The sequence below is a fragment of the Drosophila virilis genome, chromosome 3 (genome assembly GCF_030788295.1).
Source record: "Drosophila virilis strain 15010-1051.87 chromosome 3, Dvir_AGI_RSII-ME, whole genome shotgun sequence".
NCBI lineage: Eukaryota > Metazoa > Arthropoda > Insecta > Diptera > Drosophilidae > Drosophila > Drosophila virilis.
Window position 1 is genome coordinate 26,223,232 of NC_091545.1, and position 18,724 is coordinate 26,241,955.

Genomic DNA, 18,724 nt, shown 5'->3' on the forward strand with positions numbered 1-18,724 from the left:
GCGATCATCTTTCAGTTTTCTGCAACTGCTCCAATCATAACTAATTTTGTGAAAAGTATTTATGATTTGTCAGGGAAAGATTTTCGCGTTACGCACAATTTTCGCTAATTGGATTAAATTGTATTTGTTGTATATTTTAGCTACATTCATATACGGACACAATCGTTACGAATATCTCATCTCATTTTTGCCCCAACCAGCATCATTTCCTTTTAAGTATTTTATTTATTTATTTATTTTTACGATTTTAATATTCCTGTATTGCATCAAATATTTTCTGCATATAAAACAATTTTTCGATTAATTTTTGCTTGTTTTTGTTTTTTCTTTTAAATATTCGTTTTAAATAATTTAGATTAATTTGTTGTTATATTCTTTTAGTATTTGTTGCTCTTTATTTTATTTTTCTCGGTTCTTTTCTAAAATTTGACGCCTAATACAATTTGCTTTTATAATTTTGGGTTAAAAATTCACGTTATCATAATATCATTTGCCTATAATTTACGATAAATATTCGTATGAATTGTTTTTTGCTTTTCTTTACTTTTATACTTATGTTAGTTCACCAAAATGTCAGAATAGAAAACTAAAAGAATTAAAAAAAAACAATTCTATAAAGCTTTCGAAAAGTTAAGGTAAAATATAAAATTCAAATTCTTAAGTAATTGAAATATTGAAAATTATACAAAGGCGGCAAAAACAATCCCCTTGAGAGAAAATATATTTTCGTACAATACATATACATATATCATATATCATATATGGCTATAAGATCTTCTAGTTTTTTTTTTTTTTTTTTTTTTGTGGAACATACGTGTATTATTTATTTATTGCAGCTAGCTTTTATAATTTTCTTACAAACGCCTAGACAAGTTGGTTATTATTATTTGTATCTGTATGTAGGTACGTTAATTGTATTTAAAAGAACAAAGAGGAAGAGTTAATAAACATTTGTGTTTGTTCTCTCTCGCTTTTCCAACCAAAAAGTATTCAACTGTTTTATGGAAGTATTCTGAAAGACGAATCGTAAGCAGCTGGGGCTGTGTCTGTGTTTTGTTGACTTTTTTTTGTAATTTGTAATATTATTGTTATTCATTAATATTCAACTTTAATATGTACTTTTAAAAAATATTAACGGCGGGAAGTACTACAATCGTTTCGAAGCATTTTATTTATTGATTTGCTTTTAAGTGTTTGCGTTTATTTAATTTAGTTTATTTAGTTTTTTTAGTTAATATCAATCGTATTTGTTCGACTCGTAGCAAAATGTTTATTTTTATTATATTTATTTTTGTCTTGTATTTTTTTATTTTTATTTTTTTACATTTGCTTGATTGTAGAAAAATGTATGCGGACTCCATTTTTGTTTTTTTTTTTTTCAGTGTATCTGACCTCAAAAATGTATTTTGTGTCGCTTTTTTTCTTCAGTTAAATGTTTCATCAAAAAGAGCAAAATTGTGTGTGTTTTCTTTTTGTATTGTCCTTTAATGTCTCAAAAATTTGTCATTTAGCCATGTTTGTGGTTCCTTGTTTTTGCTTATTTGAAATGGATCCTGAAGTCCGTTAATGTTGATGTTGCGCACAATATTGGGATCTGTTTGTATTTAGTTTGTAAATGCTTTATGTCAAGCCATGCAGACAATGCAGACTATGTAGTATGAGAATCGAATTGTTGAAGATTTGTTTTGCTTTTAGTTGTTTAATTTTACTGTTTAAATATTGTCTACTAATTATTTACATCCCTTGTTCATGTTGTTCTTGTGTCCATATTATTATAAGTATTTCGAATGCAGCTGAATCTGCCTTAATCGAAATCAATATCGGCTTCAGTTATATATATATATATATTCGCATTAGTTCGCACTGAAAGTATTACGTTTATGTTCTTATTAATGATTATAGTTTAGCTTTTTCATATTGAGCTTTAATACTTTCAACGGTCTTAAAAATTCTTTTAAATGCCATCGATTGTTTCCTCATTGCTGATGCTTACTCACGGTTCGGTTGGAATTAACATAAGAACCAAAATGAAAACGAGTCAAAAATAAAACAAATTAGAATTGGAATATGGAGAAAGTTATGTTACATAGCACTGTAATCAAGAAATTGCCAAGGACTCGTCTCTAGTCCTTTTAGACTACACATTTGGTTTGCGGTATATCTAGGATCTAAAATATTTGTTATGTCTATTTGATGCCGTTTGCTCGGTTGGTATCGGGTTTAGCTATTCGTGTTAATTATAAAAATTAAATGTAATTTAATTATATATTCATATATATATATATATATATATATAAGCTATATACAATTGCACTGGTTATCCGACAATATTGTGCTCCTTACGGCACAACGTTTGCCCAATGCTTGCGAGATTCTGCCTGGGTACGAGTAGAGATCTCTTAAATATACACCCTGCGCGGTGATGTCCACATTTCTTGTTGTTTAATATAAGTCAAACAGTCCTGCAAATAGAATGAAAACAATTAAAACGGTAAAACAAGAAAAATGTCACTAGGTGGGTAGTCCCGGACTTGGGGATACCCTGAATCTTCTTCCCCATTAATGAAAACATATTTGGCGATAGATCTGAATTTAAAGATACTTGATCTGTGTATACCAATGTAGGTGCTACTTCGTCGGACAGACAGATGGACGGACAGATGGACGGACAGTTAGACTTGGCTAGATCAACTCGGCTGTTGATGCTGCACAAGAATATATATATATACCATATGGGATCGGGGATGATTTTTCCTGCCTGTTACATATGTTTTTACTCATTTTGAATAGGTTTGAATGAAAATTAGCTCTGGCTTGCTTAAAATTCGCAACAAGTTAAGGTCTCGAACAAAGTTGAGGTTGGAACCGATAGCTTCTTGAACTGGCTTTACATACGGAAGAGCTGCTCATTTCTGGGTGTCTTAAGAATATTTGGGAATTGTCGTTGGCTACGTACTTCATTTAATGCTCTGCAAATATCCATAAAATCACTTATTTAAGTGCAGATTATTGTGCTCAAAGTCAATTATTTAGTTGGTTTCCTTCTTCATTTCTATATCTTTCACATGTGACTCACTGAACCGGAACCAGTTCAGTCGCTGCTGCTGCTGTCCTAAACGAACCACTCATCTTTTTGAGCAGCGCCGACAGCGGCATTGGCATTCGGATGATTGCCAGCAACAGCGATGTTCGTCTGGCTGTGCCCGGTTGAGTTTTGTGAAAGATCTTGACCTAATTGACGGAATTTGCCAAGCACCAAATGGGACGGACTTTGGTGGCCATCTTCAAGTAATTGTGTGGAATGCGGTGGTACCCGGATGGTCCCGCAGGGTGATGCCAGTTTCCCGACACCGGCGGCAATTGTGTGTGCTCTCTGGTCAGCGTGCCGCCAACGCCTATCCCCATGCCCATGCCGACGCCATGGTAATGCAGATGCTTCGACGAGCCGTTCGTCTCCGCATTGTGATGCACTGCAACAAACGGATCGAGCATTATAATAGTTAAATGGTGCAGGCTGTGCGAGCTATACTTACGCTGCAACGCGGTGTTCTGGTTGGCGGCATTCTCGTCCTGGCGCCGGCACACGCAGATCGCGATGGCCACAATGAGGGCGCTGAGCACCAGCAAAACTCCGACCACGATCAGCACAAACCAGGTCATGTCCACGCCGAACACAGTGCTTGTCGTCTCGTCTGGAATAGAGTTTGCAATTAGCAGAAGCTTCGCTCTCGCAAGGCTGGCCACTTACTCTGGCATAGATTCTGCACGGACTCATCGGAGTTGTCGCCACAGTGGTTGACGCCGTCGCACAGCAGATCGGGATTAATGCAGAATTCGCGTGTGGCGCACGTGAAGTCCTTGCACGTGTGCTCTGCAAAAGTAAAGAGCACAAGTTAAAAACAATTAATCAGCTAATCCCTCGTCCACTTACTGGGATCCTTCACGGATGTGATCACCAGCTTGAAACCATTCGCATCTGTGCCCCAGCCATCGGTCACGTACTTCAGCGTTACGAAGTTCGTCCTTGTCAATATCGCATTTACCGTGTTCTTCGTGTTGCGACAGGAGATGTCAATCTGTAAACGAAATGCACATTATTTTTTTTTGTTATTGTAATTATTATTGTCCTGGTTCTTAGCTGAAGAGGGAAGCAGCAGGCACGACTGCAAGCCCAACACAAGGCTCAAACCAAAGCGCCTTAAGGTTGGCTTCGTGAATGCACATTTCATCTCAAATGAGTATCTTTTATGTTTTTCAAAACTATTTTAGTTTCTCTTTTAATTTGTTTCAGTTCAGGTCTACGACCAAATTACGACCAAAATAAATGGTCATATGTATTTTGTTAAGGACCTCACTTTAATAATATTTCCAAACCTGCCCTCCTTCTTTTTGCATACTTGCAATTGAATTTCAATATTTTGTTGAATAGTGTAGTTATATTTTTTTAATACCCTTGGCTTTTAACGCTTTTATAAAAATAAATCCTGTTTACAATCTACGAGATTACGAGAGAAATTATTATTGCCATGGTCCATTGAGGTCGGATAGTCGCATTTTAAAGCTTAAAGGATCAAGCTCAACCTCAGAGAAATGCCTTTGGTGGACTCCCTTCCTTTGTCTCTCGTCCTCCGCATAGATTCATTAATATATTGGCCACGCTCAATTGTCTTTAGTTAACTGCTCAGCTTAAAGAAATCAGGTGCCGCAATGTGGGCGGCTGGTTGACGGCATCACGGAGGGCAGAAGGCTAATCTGGCGCGTGAGGTTCCATCAGAGCCTTGGAGACTGACCCAAAGCCCCTTGGAGCTGCTCTTGTCCCCTTCGAGCTGCGTTCGAATTCCTGGAAGCCTCCGCCCGTCCAACAGTTGACTCCACTGGGAGTAGCTGGGGTGTATCTATGATAGAGATATCAGTAGACGGGCTTAGTTCGAATAGGCTTTGGCCTGGAACTGGTATTTATTTTTGATTCACTTGAACCTAACCTTGCGCCGAATCAAAGCATTTTTCTAAGCAGTGGTTTGGCTGGAAATGAAAAACATTGGCCCCCAACTTTTGGATTTATCTAATCATATTTGGTGTATTCCAGGGATAGGGGTAGGGATCAATGGGAAAATATCTACGGCTTAACATATTATTTTTTTTGGAATCTACATTTTTGGCACTTTGTATTTTATATTAAAAATATCCTTAGTATCAAGCAGCTATAAATTATTACTATTATTAATTTCTCTATTTGTTATTTATTTTATTATTATTTTTTTATTATTATTATTTTATTATAATTATTTTTATTATTATTTTTATTATTTTTATAATTTCTTATTACTTTATTTTATTATTACTATTTAATTTTATTTACAACTATTATTATGTATAAGTGTATATATAATATAATATTTATTTTATTTCATTATAATATATACATTTATTATTTTAATTTGTATATTTTGTTGATAATACATTTTTCATTTTCATATATTAATTTTATTTTTTAATTTATTATTTTAAATTAATATTAATTTTGTTTTATTATTCTTGTTTTCGTTATTTGTATTACTAAGTATAATAAATATTATTTGTATTATGATTATTATTAATGTTAACAATAATATAATTATTATAATTAATTCTCAAATTTATTATTTCGATTGATTATTATATTTTGTATTATTGTGATATTTGTTGAATTTCTTTTTATGTACTATTTGTATTGTTATTATTATTATTATTATATTATTTATATTTATATTATTATTTGTTTTTATATTATTGTTATTACTACCAATTTGTGGCTACAGAGTCTTCAATGATGCTTTAAATATTTATTTTCTAAACAAAACTTTTTTTACAACATAATAGAGTATTTTGTCTGAATAATGTTGACTTTGATTTTGTTATATATTTCACGTGAGAAATCTTGGAAACTTGCCACTGCAGCTGGTTAGCATAAAGTTGGCCACACACTGGCAACGCCCTTGCTCCATTATCAACACCGATGCTGCAAAGTGCACAACGATGAGGATGGATGATGGGGACGAGACTTCTATGCCACATGCCACGTGCCACGTGCCACGCTGTGCATCGTTCGCTCTGTGTGAATTTGTAATGTTGCTGTGCAACCTAAAAGTTGCAACGGGGTTCATCAAAGTCCAGGTCGCACGTCGTACACACTCACACACACGAACACACACACACACAGACGCACAAACACACAGTGTGTGTGCGTCATCGTTGAAGCCTTTGCTGCGGTTGCTTTTCTTGACACAACGTCCTGGGTTTTTGGGCGCAGCAACTACAGAGATCCTGGACTGCAGCTGCAGTTGGGCTCGGCATCTTCGACGTGCGGCATTTTGTGGCATACTTGAATTTTGTAGCAGCCCCAAAAACGAAAACTTTCCACAACATTTTGTGCGTCCTTCTTGGCTGCACACCCGCTCACCCCTTTGCTTTGAATGCGTCACACACACACACACACACACACACACAGAGAGAAACTCACACCAGCAGTGAGTGTGGCAAAATTTTAATTTTGCATTTTGAAGGCAGTGACAACTCCTTTTGGCCGAAAGTATTTACAAGTCGAGACACTCGACGCTCAACTCTCAAATGTTATTGGTTTTTGGTGCTTCGCTTCGGTTTGGCTTACTTTGGGCTGGCAGGCATGCAAATGAGTCCAAGTCGCTGGGAAATTCATAAATCAGGCGCTACAAAGATATCTTGGTTGCAGGCAGGTAAAAAGATGCGAAGATGCGCAAAGCTTCTTAGGCCACAGGCAACCGACTCAGACTTAAAACACAAAAAAAAAAAAAACAAAAATGTGCAGAACCAAGTTGGGCTACTGGGTTCACAGCAGTTGCAAGTCTGTTGCAAAACAAGTCACTTGGCAAATATTTAGGCGAGGGCTCTTAAGTTATGACTCGACAAAAAAACAAAGCATAAAAAACGAATAACGAACAATAGAAAGGGCTGCAAGATGTCGAGCAATCTCAATACAAGAAGAAAATAATCGGCTTTCAGCATAGAAGCCATTTTCTATTAACTATTATCAAAGTTCTTTGTGTGGAATATTTTCTTAAATATTTAATATGTTAACAATATGTATAATAATATGTGATTCCTATATGTTATAGAAATTCAACTATAGAGACTAAATGAATTGAGTTAAGGACATTTCGGTTGTTAATTCGATAGCGCTTTGCTGATTTGACACGTAATTGTGGAAAATAGGTGGAAACGAGTTTATTAAATTCCTTCCCCAGCTAAGAAGCCCTTTTCTAAGTATTAAGTGTTATCAAAGACCGTTTTTTGTTTTGGGTTTTAGTATATTTGAGACTACGATTCGAATTAACGACATTTTTGCCATGGTCAACGGGGTTTTGACAATTTCACACACAATTGTGGAAATTAGATGGCAAACAGCTTCGACAGCAAAGATCTTTGTGCAAATTCATTTGGTATTTCTGTGTAGAAAGTCATCTGAGACGGGGTGTTTAGGAGTGTATTTTGGGTGCTCTCGATCGGAAAATGAACGGAAAGGTAATGTTGAAAATTTGTAGCTAGTATATAATAAATTCGGATTTTCTAATGCAAGTTAAATCCCGTTTTACTATAACAATATTATTATTATATATTTAAGAAAATGTCCCCCCGCACTTGTGTATAAAATAAGTGTTCGTAACACGAATTCGGCGGCCGGCAAACAACCTGTGCCCAGGTATCAGCAGCTAGATTGATTGGCACTTTGTCTTAACTGTTCGTCATGGACTTGACTTTTCGTAATTAGAAGCTCAAACAGCCATCGATTTTGTCATAAACTTTGACTCGTTAACTTTTTATGGAGCATTCGGGCCGACACAGCAATTATGTTGAAGCATTTCCGATGAAGGTGGGAATATATATAGATGATACCCTGTACTTGAATGAAATTATCGTAGATCCACTTACAGGGCATGCTGTAGTCCATTTAAGGCGACGGGAGCTTGTTTGGCAGCTGCATTTTTGTGTGGTTTTGCTGGGATTTTAAGAATTTAGCTTATGCTTATGTGCTCTCACTTGCCTTGGCTTACATTTGGACGCACAGAGAGACACTGCCACGCCCACGAGCACACAGTCAGCGCAACAAAATAATATATACATATGTGCGACGCAGGCAACGGGGCGTATGAAAAATGAAAATTGTTGCTGATAAAATCAGAGCGCGCTATCAGCACACTCAGCCGGCAGTTGGCAGCTGCCAGTTGGCGTCGCATTGCTGCAACCGCAGTGGTGCAACCCATTCGACCTCCTCCACACAACCACCACCCTACACCACCCACCGCCTACCGCCCAGCAGGCGACAGACCGATCGACCGACATTCTTAGCCGTCGTCGTCATTGCAAATGTTGCTGCGACCAAAAATTATGCCCACATTTGCAGTGTGTGTGTGTGTGTGTGTGTGTGTTTGTGTTTATATGCGAGTGTGCGGCACTGCGGAAACCCCGCAGGGATTGAACCTAAAACGTCAGAGGCATCAACGTGCTCCGATTGTGCATCTGGATCATGAGGCTGCGACACAAATTGCAATGGCTTTGCTTTTGTCTTTTTCATTGTCTTTGCCCGCCCCGACTGCAACTTCGGATTGATTGGCCTTAACTTTGGCTATGAAAAATAATCAAAATAGGACCATACAAATAAAGAGTAATATAACCAAGACACGCCAAAGTCCCGATACCCTTATAAGGCTGCGCTGACAAGTGAGGAGAATAGCTTGTATAACTTAAAAGTTTGTAAACCAGACTATGATATTTAAAGGACTTATTCAGTTGTCTACAAGCTGCACTTGCTCACCTTGGGCGTCGATACGGCATGGGCTCCATCATAGACGAGCAGATGATCATTGCAGTCCAGCTGGAGCATGTCGAAGCGCAGCATGAAGCGCTGCAGTATCGAGTGCGTCTGAAAGGTGATGACACAGTCCAGGTTGCGTTCGTTCTGGGACCACAGGACAGCGCCATCAATTTTGCGGTAAAGCTGCTGTAAAAAGTGATTCTTGCACAGCGATTGCATATAATCTACAAAGAGAGAGAGAGAGAGAGAGAGGGCGATAAAAAGATAGTTGAGATTAGAGAAACTCTAAAATGATAGAGCATACTTTTAACTTTTCAAATTGCTTAATAATTTAACAATTTTGTGGCGAATTCTTTGCACACTTTTAAGAGTAACCAGCACCGGATGCCACGTCCTGCTCCAACTTCTAAACTTCCTCAAACTTAATGGTTACGATTTCCACAGCGGTCGCCGCCCGGCAGCCTCTCGTGCGTTGCGCCGGAAAATGTGCACTTAAATTTTAATGGGAGAGTGAAAAATTCATTTACGCTTCGTTTCACGTATTTCTGGCACATGTTTCCAAGCATTCACTTAAGCATTGCTGCTGCCAATGGCACATGAATGTGTGTAAAGTACATTTAATATATTGAAACCAAAGAAAATCTATTTATACTAATTCACTCTGCAGATCAAAGTTTTATAATGAATCCAACATAATTTAACAACCTTAATCTAAGCAGAGTAAGCATTAAAATGTAATAAAACATTAAGTTTTTCTTATCAGAATCCAATATGTTATATCTCAGGCTTTATGTATACTCTCCCGTTATTATATGGAAACAAAAATAGAGAGTGGTTTGCGCTCTCCGACTCAATTAACAGTCTATGAAATCGAGCTAACGAAGAGGCACAGCTGGCGAGCATCGCTATGCAGGGCAACGAAAATATAAATTGCATTATTTAAATGACTTTCAATTAGTGTTTATAATCAAAACTATTGCGCTTAAGTGCGAAATCCATTAAGATGAAATGAACGCCATTATCAAGAGCGACGGACGATGGCCATTGGCGGTGCATGCAAATGAAGTCTGAAGCGGGACAAAATGTTCGCATAAAAGCCAAAAGCGTGCACGGCCCAACTGGCGATATTCGAGATTTTAATGAAACACACTCGCATACACAGCGAGAGTGTGTGTGCGCTTGTGCGTGTGTGCGGTTTGGAGGGGCGTGACGGGGCTTACGTGCGCCTGATTTCAGGCAATTTCCTGCTTAGCAACCGCTTCCGCTTTCGCCGTCGCACTAATTCAATTTCGCTTCAATAAGGCGACGCGGCGAAAGGCGAAGGAGCAGCTGAAAAGATGTCGACGCAGCAGGGTACAGGAGTGAGCACGAGCACACGAGGGGGAGTAAGAGGGTGTCAAAGAATTTAGTGCAAATTCGTTTTACGCCTTTGCCACACACATTCAAGCACGCAAATGCAAGTAAAAGCAGACCGCGCGTGAATGTGCTGAGTGCGAGTAAGTGAGAGAGAGAGAGAGAGCAACTCGCATGGCGTTGCCACACGTTCGGTATATGCTTCATTTGAAGGCAGAAATGTTGGCGTTGCCATTTCTGGCCGTCGCGTTGCCAACTTCAAAATTGAATTCACAATTGAATTCAATTGCCGGCAATAGCGAGCCTTTTGTTTTAGACCATCTCTTTCACATACGCCCGGTTTCACACACACAAGCACCCGAGCCACCGTCCAGGTGCGCCCGGGCACAGACAGCTTTGCGTGCTTTATATGTAATTGGCAATTTTGTTACACATTTCGCTTTGATCTTCGCCGCCGTCGACGTCGTCGTCGTCGTCACCACCGCCAGGTGAACAGCAGCAGCAGCTGAATTGGGGGCGGGTTCAAGTGGGCGGATGCACAAATTTGCCGCAAGGCATTTGCCAAATAATTCACGATTTGCCCCTAACGAAATGAAACTATCCGTTGCGGTTCGTTGGTTTTTTATATACCATCCCAATCTACCCACCTGCCTAGCTCCCCGCCTTCCTGCCTTTCACTGCCCTAACCCAAGATTGATTACAGTTTCAGTTTTGGTCGAGTTGATGATGTGCCCGGAAGTTTCTTTTGTAAATATTCGGAATAATTTAACACAGAATATACATGCATGATCCATTAAATTAAGTTAAATATATATATATTTGTATATTTGTTATAGCACAAGCGTTAAGATACTTTCAGCTAGCACTGTCTACACTGACAAATACGCTACAAAAGGAAAGAGTTAATGCAGGAGCTTGGAGACAGTGAGAAATAGAATTTCTGCACAATTTGACACAGGATCTCAAACTGGCTGAGGACACATGCCGCCTGAAGGAGTTAGATGCCAGCCAGCACAATTGTAAAATATCAATTACGGATGAAAGTAAAGTGCACACACACACACCTATATATATTTGCATGTCGCCAGGGCAACAGTAGCGAAATCCTTCAATCATTTCTAGGCAGGCTTCACTGGCATGCATTGCAGTGTAAAGTGGATTGGGATTGGGATTGCCTCCTCCAGCATATCTACATAATATCGGGCTTACTCATATTGCGCAGCTGTGCCCCAGCCGACGCCGCTGACATTGGGGATTTCAGATGTACTACAAACACGACAGCAATCCGTTGCCGTCGAGTCCGTTGGGAAGTGTGCGGAGCGAGCTCATGTGACAACTGAAGCTGGCTAAGAGCTAAGGATAAGCAGCGTCAGATACATTTTCTATAAATTCCGGCCAGAAAACAATTTCATTTGCAGCTGCCAGCGAAACTGCAGCGCGCCTCCCGGTTCAACTCGCTGCCAGCCCGAACTACCCCACCAGCCCTTGGATCCTCTTGCCGCAATCTCTGTTTATGTGCTTGGTTGGGGCTTAGCTATTCGAAGTAAGAGACTATATTTTGGTTAATATTCTATTTCTGTGGGTAATACCAAGCATAAAAGGTGAAAAGCAGCTGTTAAGTACAGTGTATGCTCGTTAATAAGTACACAAGTTTGCAAACAAACCAAACCAATGTCAGCTATAAAATGATTGAAATAAGTTTAAGTCTTAAATTTAAGGTTTTTAACAGTCATCATTCATTTTATCGAAATTGCAGCATTCACACGTTTTGTAGATAGGTTGAAAGAGCCGGATTTTAAAAAGGGAATATAATTTATATTATATAATAATGGTCCGATTAACTGTTGTTCATACGTGAGGAGTTTAGTCCAGCTATCTTTAAAACACAAAAAGTTAATAAATTTTTTATTTGTTGATTTTCGAACCATTATTCCTATGCCAGTTTTATGATATAGTATATCTGGATCGAACCAGCCTGCAACAGAAAGACAGATGAACCTGACTACATCGATTAATATTTCGCTGTAAATCCAATTTTTTCAATGCGAAGAATACATTTTATTACAAAATTATCATAGCCTCAGAATAGTATGAAAAACATTGCCGAGCATGAGATTAAGACTTATGACGTGAAAAAAAAACTAGTTTGTATTTCGAATCGACCGACAAGGAACTCGCGTCGAGAGGCTCATAGTTTTACGATTTTGGATTGCATTGGATTGGCTGGAGTGCTTCCACTCCTCGCACCGCAAATCCTGTTGCGGTTGTTGGTCATTTGGCAACGACCTCTGCCGAGTCCCCGCCCAAATGGGCCACAAATCCAAGGCCAAATTATGGCTCAGGGTCTTAGTTGCCCAATTTGCCCCACGCACCCACAGACCAAGATTTTCATTTCTTGTTGGCTTTTTATTTGTCGCTGTTCTTAATATTGTTGTTGTTGTTTTTGTTTTTGGAGTATTAAGTGCTCAGTTTGTACAAAGTGAGTTCAAGCTTTGGTTTGGGCCAGTCGACCACGTAGAAGGTTTCTCGGTTCGGCTCGGCTCGGTTCGGTTCGGTTCGTTTAATGGCCAGATTAGTTAGTCGCAATGTTATTTGTTAGCGTAAAAGCACTGCCAAAAAGGATTAAAATTAGCATAATTAATTTCAAGGACTTAGTCCTTACAAGGTTTTATGCCGTTGTTATTAATCGAAAGCGCCTCGACAGACCGCACTGCGTACTGAAGCCACAGATTTCAAGCTTCGATTGAAATTCTTATTCAAATTGTAAGGGCACAGAAACGGAGCACGAATCGATTTTATGTGAGAGTAGGAGCAGCTTATTAAATTGACGAGAGATACGGAAGCCGAAGCGACGTAGCTGGGATGTTATGGCAAAAAGTGGAGGTCGATTCGTTGAAGAACAATTAATCAAGGAAAGTTTGAACCGATTGAAATTTTTGTTAAATTTGTTATGAAGACATAACATTAATCGATTTTGTTGGAAAGTAGCAGAAGCTTTTTATGTGAAGAAAGAAGCGGTGGGAGAATTATCTTAGATAATGTTGGTGGGACACTGCATAACAGAGAGTAAATGTCGATTAGTAAAGGAAATTTCAACAAGGGTGGTTTAAAGTTAGTATAAAGAGAGAAGCGTAGTGCAGTTAGAATAACAATAATGTTCATTGTTCCGAAAAACTTAGCCCTAGGCCCGTTTAATAAGAAAGAAGCGGTGGAAAAATCAAATGAACTTTGCATAACAGAGCATGAAAGCTAAGTTGAAAAAGAATGACTATTTTTGACTAACAGGGGTAATAAGACAGTTCATTGTTAATAATAAACTTATTCCTAAACACGTTTGAGAAGAAAGAAGCGGTAGGAGCTGTTGATATTGCATAAGAAAAAGTAAGAGTCGAGTACTAAGGAAAAAATCACCAAGGGTTATTTCTTAATTTAAAGAAAAAAGCGTTGCGCAGAGAGTTGGTCTCTCTCTGTTCATTGTCCAATATAATATTAATAATAATAATAATAATAATAATAATGCACATATTTATAATAATAATAATTGTAATAATAGTAATAATAATAATAATAATATTAATTTGAGAAATGCAAAACCGGACAAAAAAATGAGATGAACAGATGCATTAGGTGCGATTTAAAATTATTGTCCATACATAAAACGCCCTTCTGGAGGCGTGTCCATATTTACAGAACATTTGCTGCGAGCATCTCAGCAGCTGTGTCAGCTAAACTTCAGCCAGGCACTCGAAGGGCGGACAACCACATCATATTGCGAGGACCGCAGAGCTAATATCGAGCAAAATGATTGTGGAGCGCAGTAAAAACCGCGAAAGATGGCCACACACTGATGGGCTATTCGATGGCTTAATGCTTCCGGCCAAGAATGGCGCTGCACTGCGCCGGAAGTATTTGCTGGCCTTTAATGCGTTTGCTCAAAACTCAAATGACAATGCTGCACATCCTTGCAGAGCACCCGCCCCCAATTTCGTGGCTGGCTGGATGAGAACTTTGCCTGCTGCTTGCCAGTGCCACACACAACACGTTGATTTCTCAGCCAGAAACTCTCGACAGCTGAATTGGCAAACTGATTGCCAATGCAGGCATAGCCCCCGCCCGGCCCGGCCGCGCCCACACGATCCGCACACATGCGAGAAAACATTCTGTTAGTCGTTTGACTAGTGGAAAATTATGTTTACCTTGCATCAACATACTAACGTATAATATATCGAGCTTAGCGTCTTCGTTTCGAAGTATTTTTACATCGCCTTCACTTGCCGCCCGAACGCCCCACTAAGACTAGAAATATGTCTGCAACCTACCCCTGCTCAGCCGCTGGATGTCGTCGTTGTGCCTGACATGGGCGGACAGCTGAAAAGCTCAGCATGTGCGATTCCTGTCGAAGCTTCTGTTCTGCCCTGCTACTGGACGGCAGCTCCCATCCATCTGCCTGCCATTTGTCTGAGCTGGGCCAAGCCAGGCGCTGCGCCACTAAAAGCTACGCCAGGATTACGTCAGTCTGTCAAATAGTGTATGCATCTTCTCTATGTCCTGGCCAGCACTAAGTGCTTTATATGTGTTTTATATGACAAATATCTATTTTGGAGAAAATAATTGTATTATATTCCAGATGAAGCAGCAGATGAAAAGGCAAGCTCTTAGAAAACCAAACGAACTAAGAAGTATCTCCTCATGCTCTGCAAATTAAAAATTAAATAAACCCTATTTTCACATCATCTCTAAGCCACATTTCTTGGGAAACGCAACTAATAGTTTTAGTTGATGAAATTTGAACTTTACTGGATCTTGATATGATAAATAAATTAAATAATTTGTTAGAACCAATTTCTTCACATATAAAGAATCTATTCCCATACTTTGCCTGCAGATATATTAGATTCTTCTTAAAAATGTATTACCGGCTAGTTTTTAAATTAAAAAGAAAATCTCTGTCTTGACCGTATATCTTTGATGTCTCTTACAAAACTCTAATTCCCATTTGTCTCGACTCGTGCTGCTGCTGCTGCTATGAAAATCTGCTTGACCGCCGACATTGAAATGCAAATGTAATGTAAATATTTTAAACTAATTTTCAGTGATTATGCAAAACCGCAAATAAATCTGCAGCAATGGCATAAAATTCATGGCCCAGAAGCCCGAGCCGGGCTAGTTCTGGACAGAAGTACCACAGCAAGCCAGAACAATGGCACGTTAAGGAACCGCAGCAGAACCCAAAAGCCAGCTACCAGTGTGCCCAGGCGTTGGTGCGGAGGAACTGAAGCATTGGAGAGCTTGAGGGCTTCTGGCACTTCGAAGCGTGGCGAAACTTTAGCTCGAAATCCGCTTGGTTTTTGGGCGGGGATGGTGCGGTGTGATGCGGTGCATGTGCCTGGCTATTTTGCTACAACAAAATAATTTCGCTGGCTCGTTTGTCAAACTAATGGCAGGAATTTGAGCAATTTAAGTAACAAAGGTTAAACAATGAATTTCCTGTGCGCCAATATTGAATTTAGCTGCTCGCTCAGCTGACCTATCCAACCATGCCCCCCAAGGCGTTTGTGCTGTGTGAAGATGTCATCGGCAATAGCACGACCCGCCCCTTCTGGCCAACACACTCCCACACACACACTCACAGTTGACTAAACCCAACCAAGTGCTGCCACAGCAACAGCTGCTGGCCAGCTCACACGCTCCATTAGCGCTTCTCAAAATTCGCAGGCGTCCGCCTGGAGTGGTATTGAGTGGTCCGAGTCCGAGTCCGAGTCCTGCTGCTGTGGATGAGTTTTGCTTTAATGAAATATGTGTATACATATATCTAATTGAAGCAAATGCTTGTGCCGGAATGGCCCTCGGCGCGTGGTTGGCTCAACTTACCGACACGCCCACTTCTGAGAATACACACAATTTTCAATTTAATTGAGCCTTTGGGGCAAGTGCCTCAATTAAGGTACTCGTCCTCGCTGTCCTGCTCGTAGGCTCATGGGTTTACCTAATCATATACTGTATCGTATGCTTTATGACAATGGAGCTGCCTAGATATCTAAATCATTTTCCAAGTACTGCAAATAAATATTTTTTCGAATTCATCAAACAGCGGTTGGGCCAACTGCCCGGCAATTGCCTGGCAACGGGTCCAAGCTTAAGCGCATCATTAAACTTTTGTCAGTTTTGCAGAGGGGCGGCGAGCGGCGAGTAGCGAGTAACGAGTAGGGGGCGACGAGTAACGGGAGACTGCAAAGATGTGGCAACCTCAAACAAAGGCCAATGGAGCGTGCAACAGAGAAGAAGTGCCAAACTAATGAACGCTTTGAAAAGGACTTTCCTGCCCGTGAGGACTTTTCTAATGGCCATTAAGTCTCACTGCATTTTCCCTCGTCTTCCATTCAATATTCTATGGCAATAATCAAGCAAATTGTCGCCTGTCAAAATGTTCAAGTTTCGAAAGTGCGCAACTTTTCAGGCAAGTGTCAGAATATCAGCTCGGGAATTACGCTTTGACACTTTCCCCTTATCAATTGAGTGTCAAAGTCAGGATATTAAATTATGTGAATGAGTAAATAGCGAGTAATGAGATCTATTCATAAACAAGTTTTGCAGAAGCCCATTCGCCCTTCTGTCTCTCTCTCTTTCTCTTTCTCTCTCTCTCTCTCTCTCTCTCTCTCTCTCTCTCTCTCTCTCTCTTTTAGATTAGCTTAATTTTTCAACATTAGCAAGCATTTCCGAGTCCATGTAGTATTTATTCTATATCAGGACTACGAGCTAATTCGATCTAAGTACGAGCATACGTTCAAGGCTCTAGATTTAGCTCTTATAGGTTATGCGATCCTTGCGTTCATAAATACGGACGGACAGACGGGCAGATGGACTGAAAAACTAACAGGCATGGTTAGCTCGACTTGGCTATTAATGCTGCTCAAGAATGTATACCTTATGGGGTCGGGGCTGCTTCCTTCTGCCTGTATGAAAAGAATCAAAAACAAAAACTGAACTCTGGTTCGCATGCTTTGCTTTTCAATGGGTTCATTGAATTTCATCATGGCTGCATGGGGTAGTACAAAGATGAAGAAATTTTTATTAATTCCTCCCAATTTCAAAACATATTAAAGAGTATCATCATCTTGTAAGTTGTAGGCCTGGGACTCGGTATATAAACGGACTTTGGTCCCATGTTGCGACCCTGAATCATGCATATGTATCGGACAATAAGAACCGAAGTTATTCAAGAATCCATTTTGTATGCAGGTTGGGGGCTCTCTGGGCTCTGAGCTCAGAGCATCACCTAGTCGAGCACTTCCAACTGGAGCTCTCCTCTTTATTCAAGTGATTTTGAATTTATCTACCATTTCCCACTGCATTCACAAAATTTAGCCATTCCCTTTTCATACTCTTCGCTGGCAGGAAGTCATCTGGCTTAATGCTTGGGAGTGCCATTACAAATGTCTCTTGGCCAATTAGCGTATCCTTCATTGTCTTTGCTGTTTGGCTGGCTGCTTGGCATCCCGCGAATTTAGCATAGTTTGATTTTCAACTGGTGCCGCGGTTTCTTTGGCTCCGATTGACAATGTCCGCAGCTGCAACTTTTCCAACTGTTTTTAAACAATCCCAACTTCTTTTTTGGACAGATTCCACTAGCTGTTGACAAGGCCCTTCATATTAAGTGCTGAATCTGAGTAACTGATAAATGATTGTTGGACAGCTTTTGAGCTTTGTTGAAAGTTCAAGCCGCTGGGATATTTCTTTTTAATCTATTTTGAATTTCAATTATGCCACTTTTTATACCCTTGCTGGGGATGTTATAATTTTGTCTCGAAATGTGTAACGCAAAGGAGACCTCCCAACAGCCGAGTCGATATAGCCATGTCCGTCTGTCTGTTTCTATGCGAACTATTCCCTCAGTTTTGAAGCTATCTTAATGAAACTTAGCATAAGTGCCTCTTTCTGTTGCACACAGCACGTATATCAAAACCAGCTGGATCGGACCACTATATCATATAGCTGCCATAGGAACAGTCGGTCGAAAATTAAGTTGTTGTATGAAAAACTTGTTTGTCATTCAAATTATCTTGACCAAACTCGCCATTTACTAGTTTTACTATACTCCTTATATATATGCAAAATCACATTAGGATCGGACCACTATATCATATAGCTGCCATAGGAACGATCGGTCGAAAATTAAGTTGTATGAAAAACTTTTTGTCATTCAAGATATTTTGATTAAACACGACATTTAGGATTTCAGTATGCTCCCTTCATTTTTACAAAATCTTATTTACATCGGACTACTATATCATATATCTGCCATAGGAACGATCGGTAGAAAACTAGGTTTTTGACTAAAAACCTTTTTTGTTTATCAAGATATCTTGACCAAACTCGGCGTTAGCTATTTTTCCGGTGCTTTTTAGATACGGGCAAAGCATTATGAAAAGGTTGGGTCTTCAAGGGTATAAGATCTTCGGCGTGCCGAAGATAGCCTTATTTCTCGTTTTTGTTTGTTTTTAAGATATCTAAACCAAACTCTGCATTAACCATTTTTCCTGTGAT

The 18,724-nt window shown here is 39.5% G+C and overlaps 1 protein-coding gene across 1 annotated transcript in view; it reads right to left on the minus strand.

The window, feature by feature from the left end:
- Positions 1-1,360: 1,360 nt before the first annotated feature.
- The window catches only part of loaf (lost and found), a 34,416-nt gene continuing 17,052 nt past the window's right edge, over positions 1,361-18,724 (minus strand). Inside the window, exons 3-8 of the mRNA XM_015174914.3 lie at positions 8,828-9,051; positions 3,932-4,076; positions 3,749-3,871; positions 3,534-3,692; positions 2,957-3,470; positions 1,361-2,462 (exon numbers count right to left, since the gene is read on the minus strand). Of these exons, the coding sequence (XP_015030400.1) occupies positions 3,232-3,470; positions 3,534-3,692; positions 3,749-3,871; positions 3,932-4,076; positions 8,828-9,051 (890 nt within the window). The 3' untranslated portion in view covers positions 1,361-2,462; positions 2,957-3,231. The remainder of the gene's footprint in view (positions 2,463-2,956; positions 3,471-3,533; positions 3,693-3,748; positions 3,872-3,931; positions 4,077-8,827; positions 9,052-18,724) is intronic.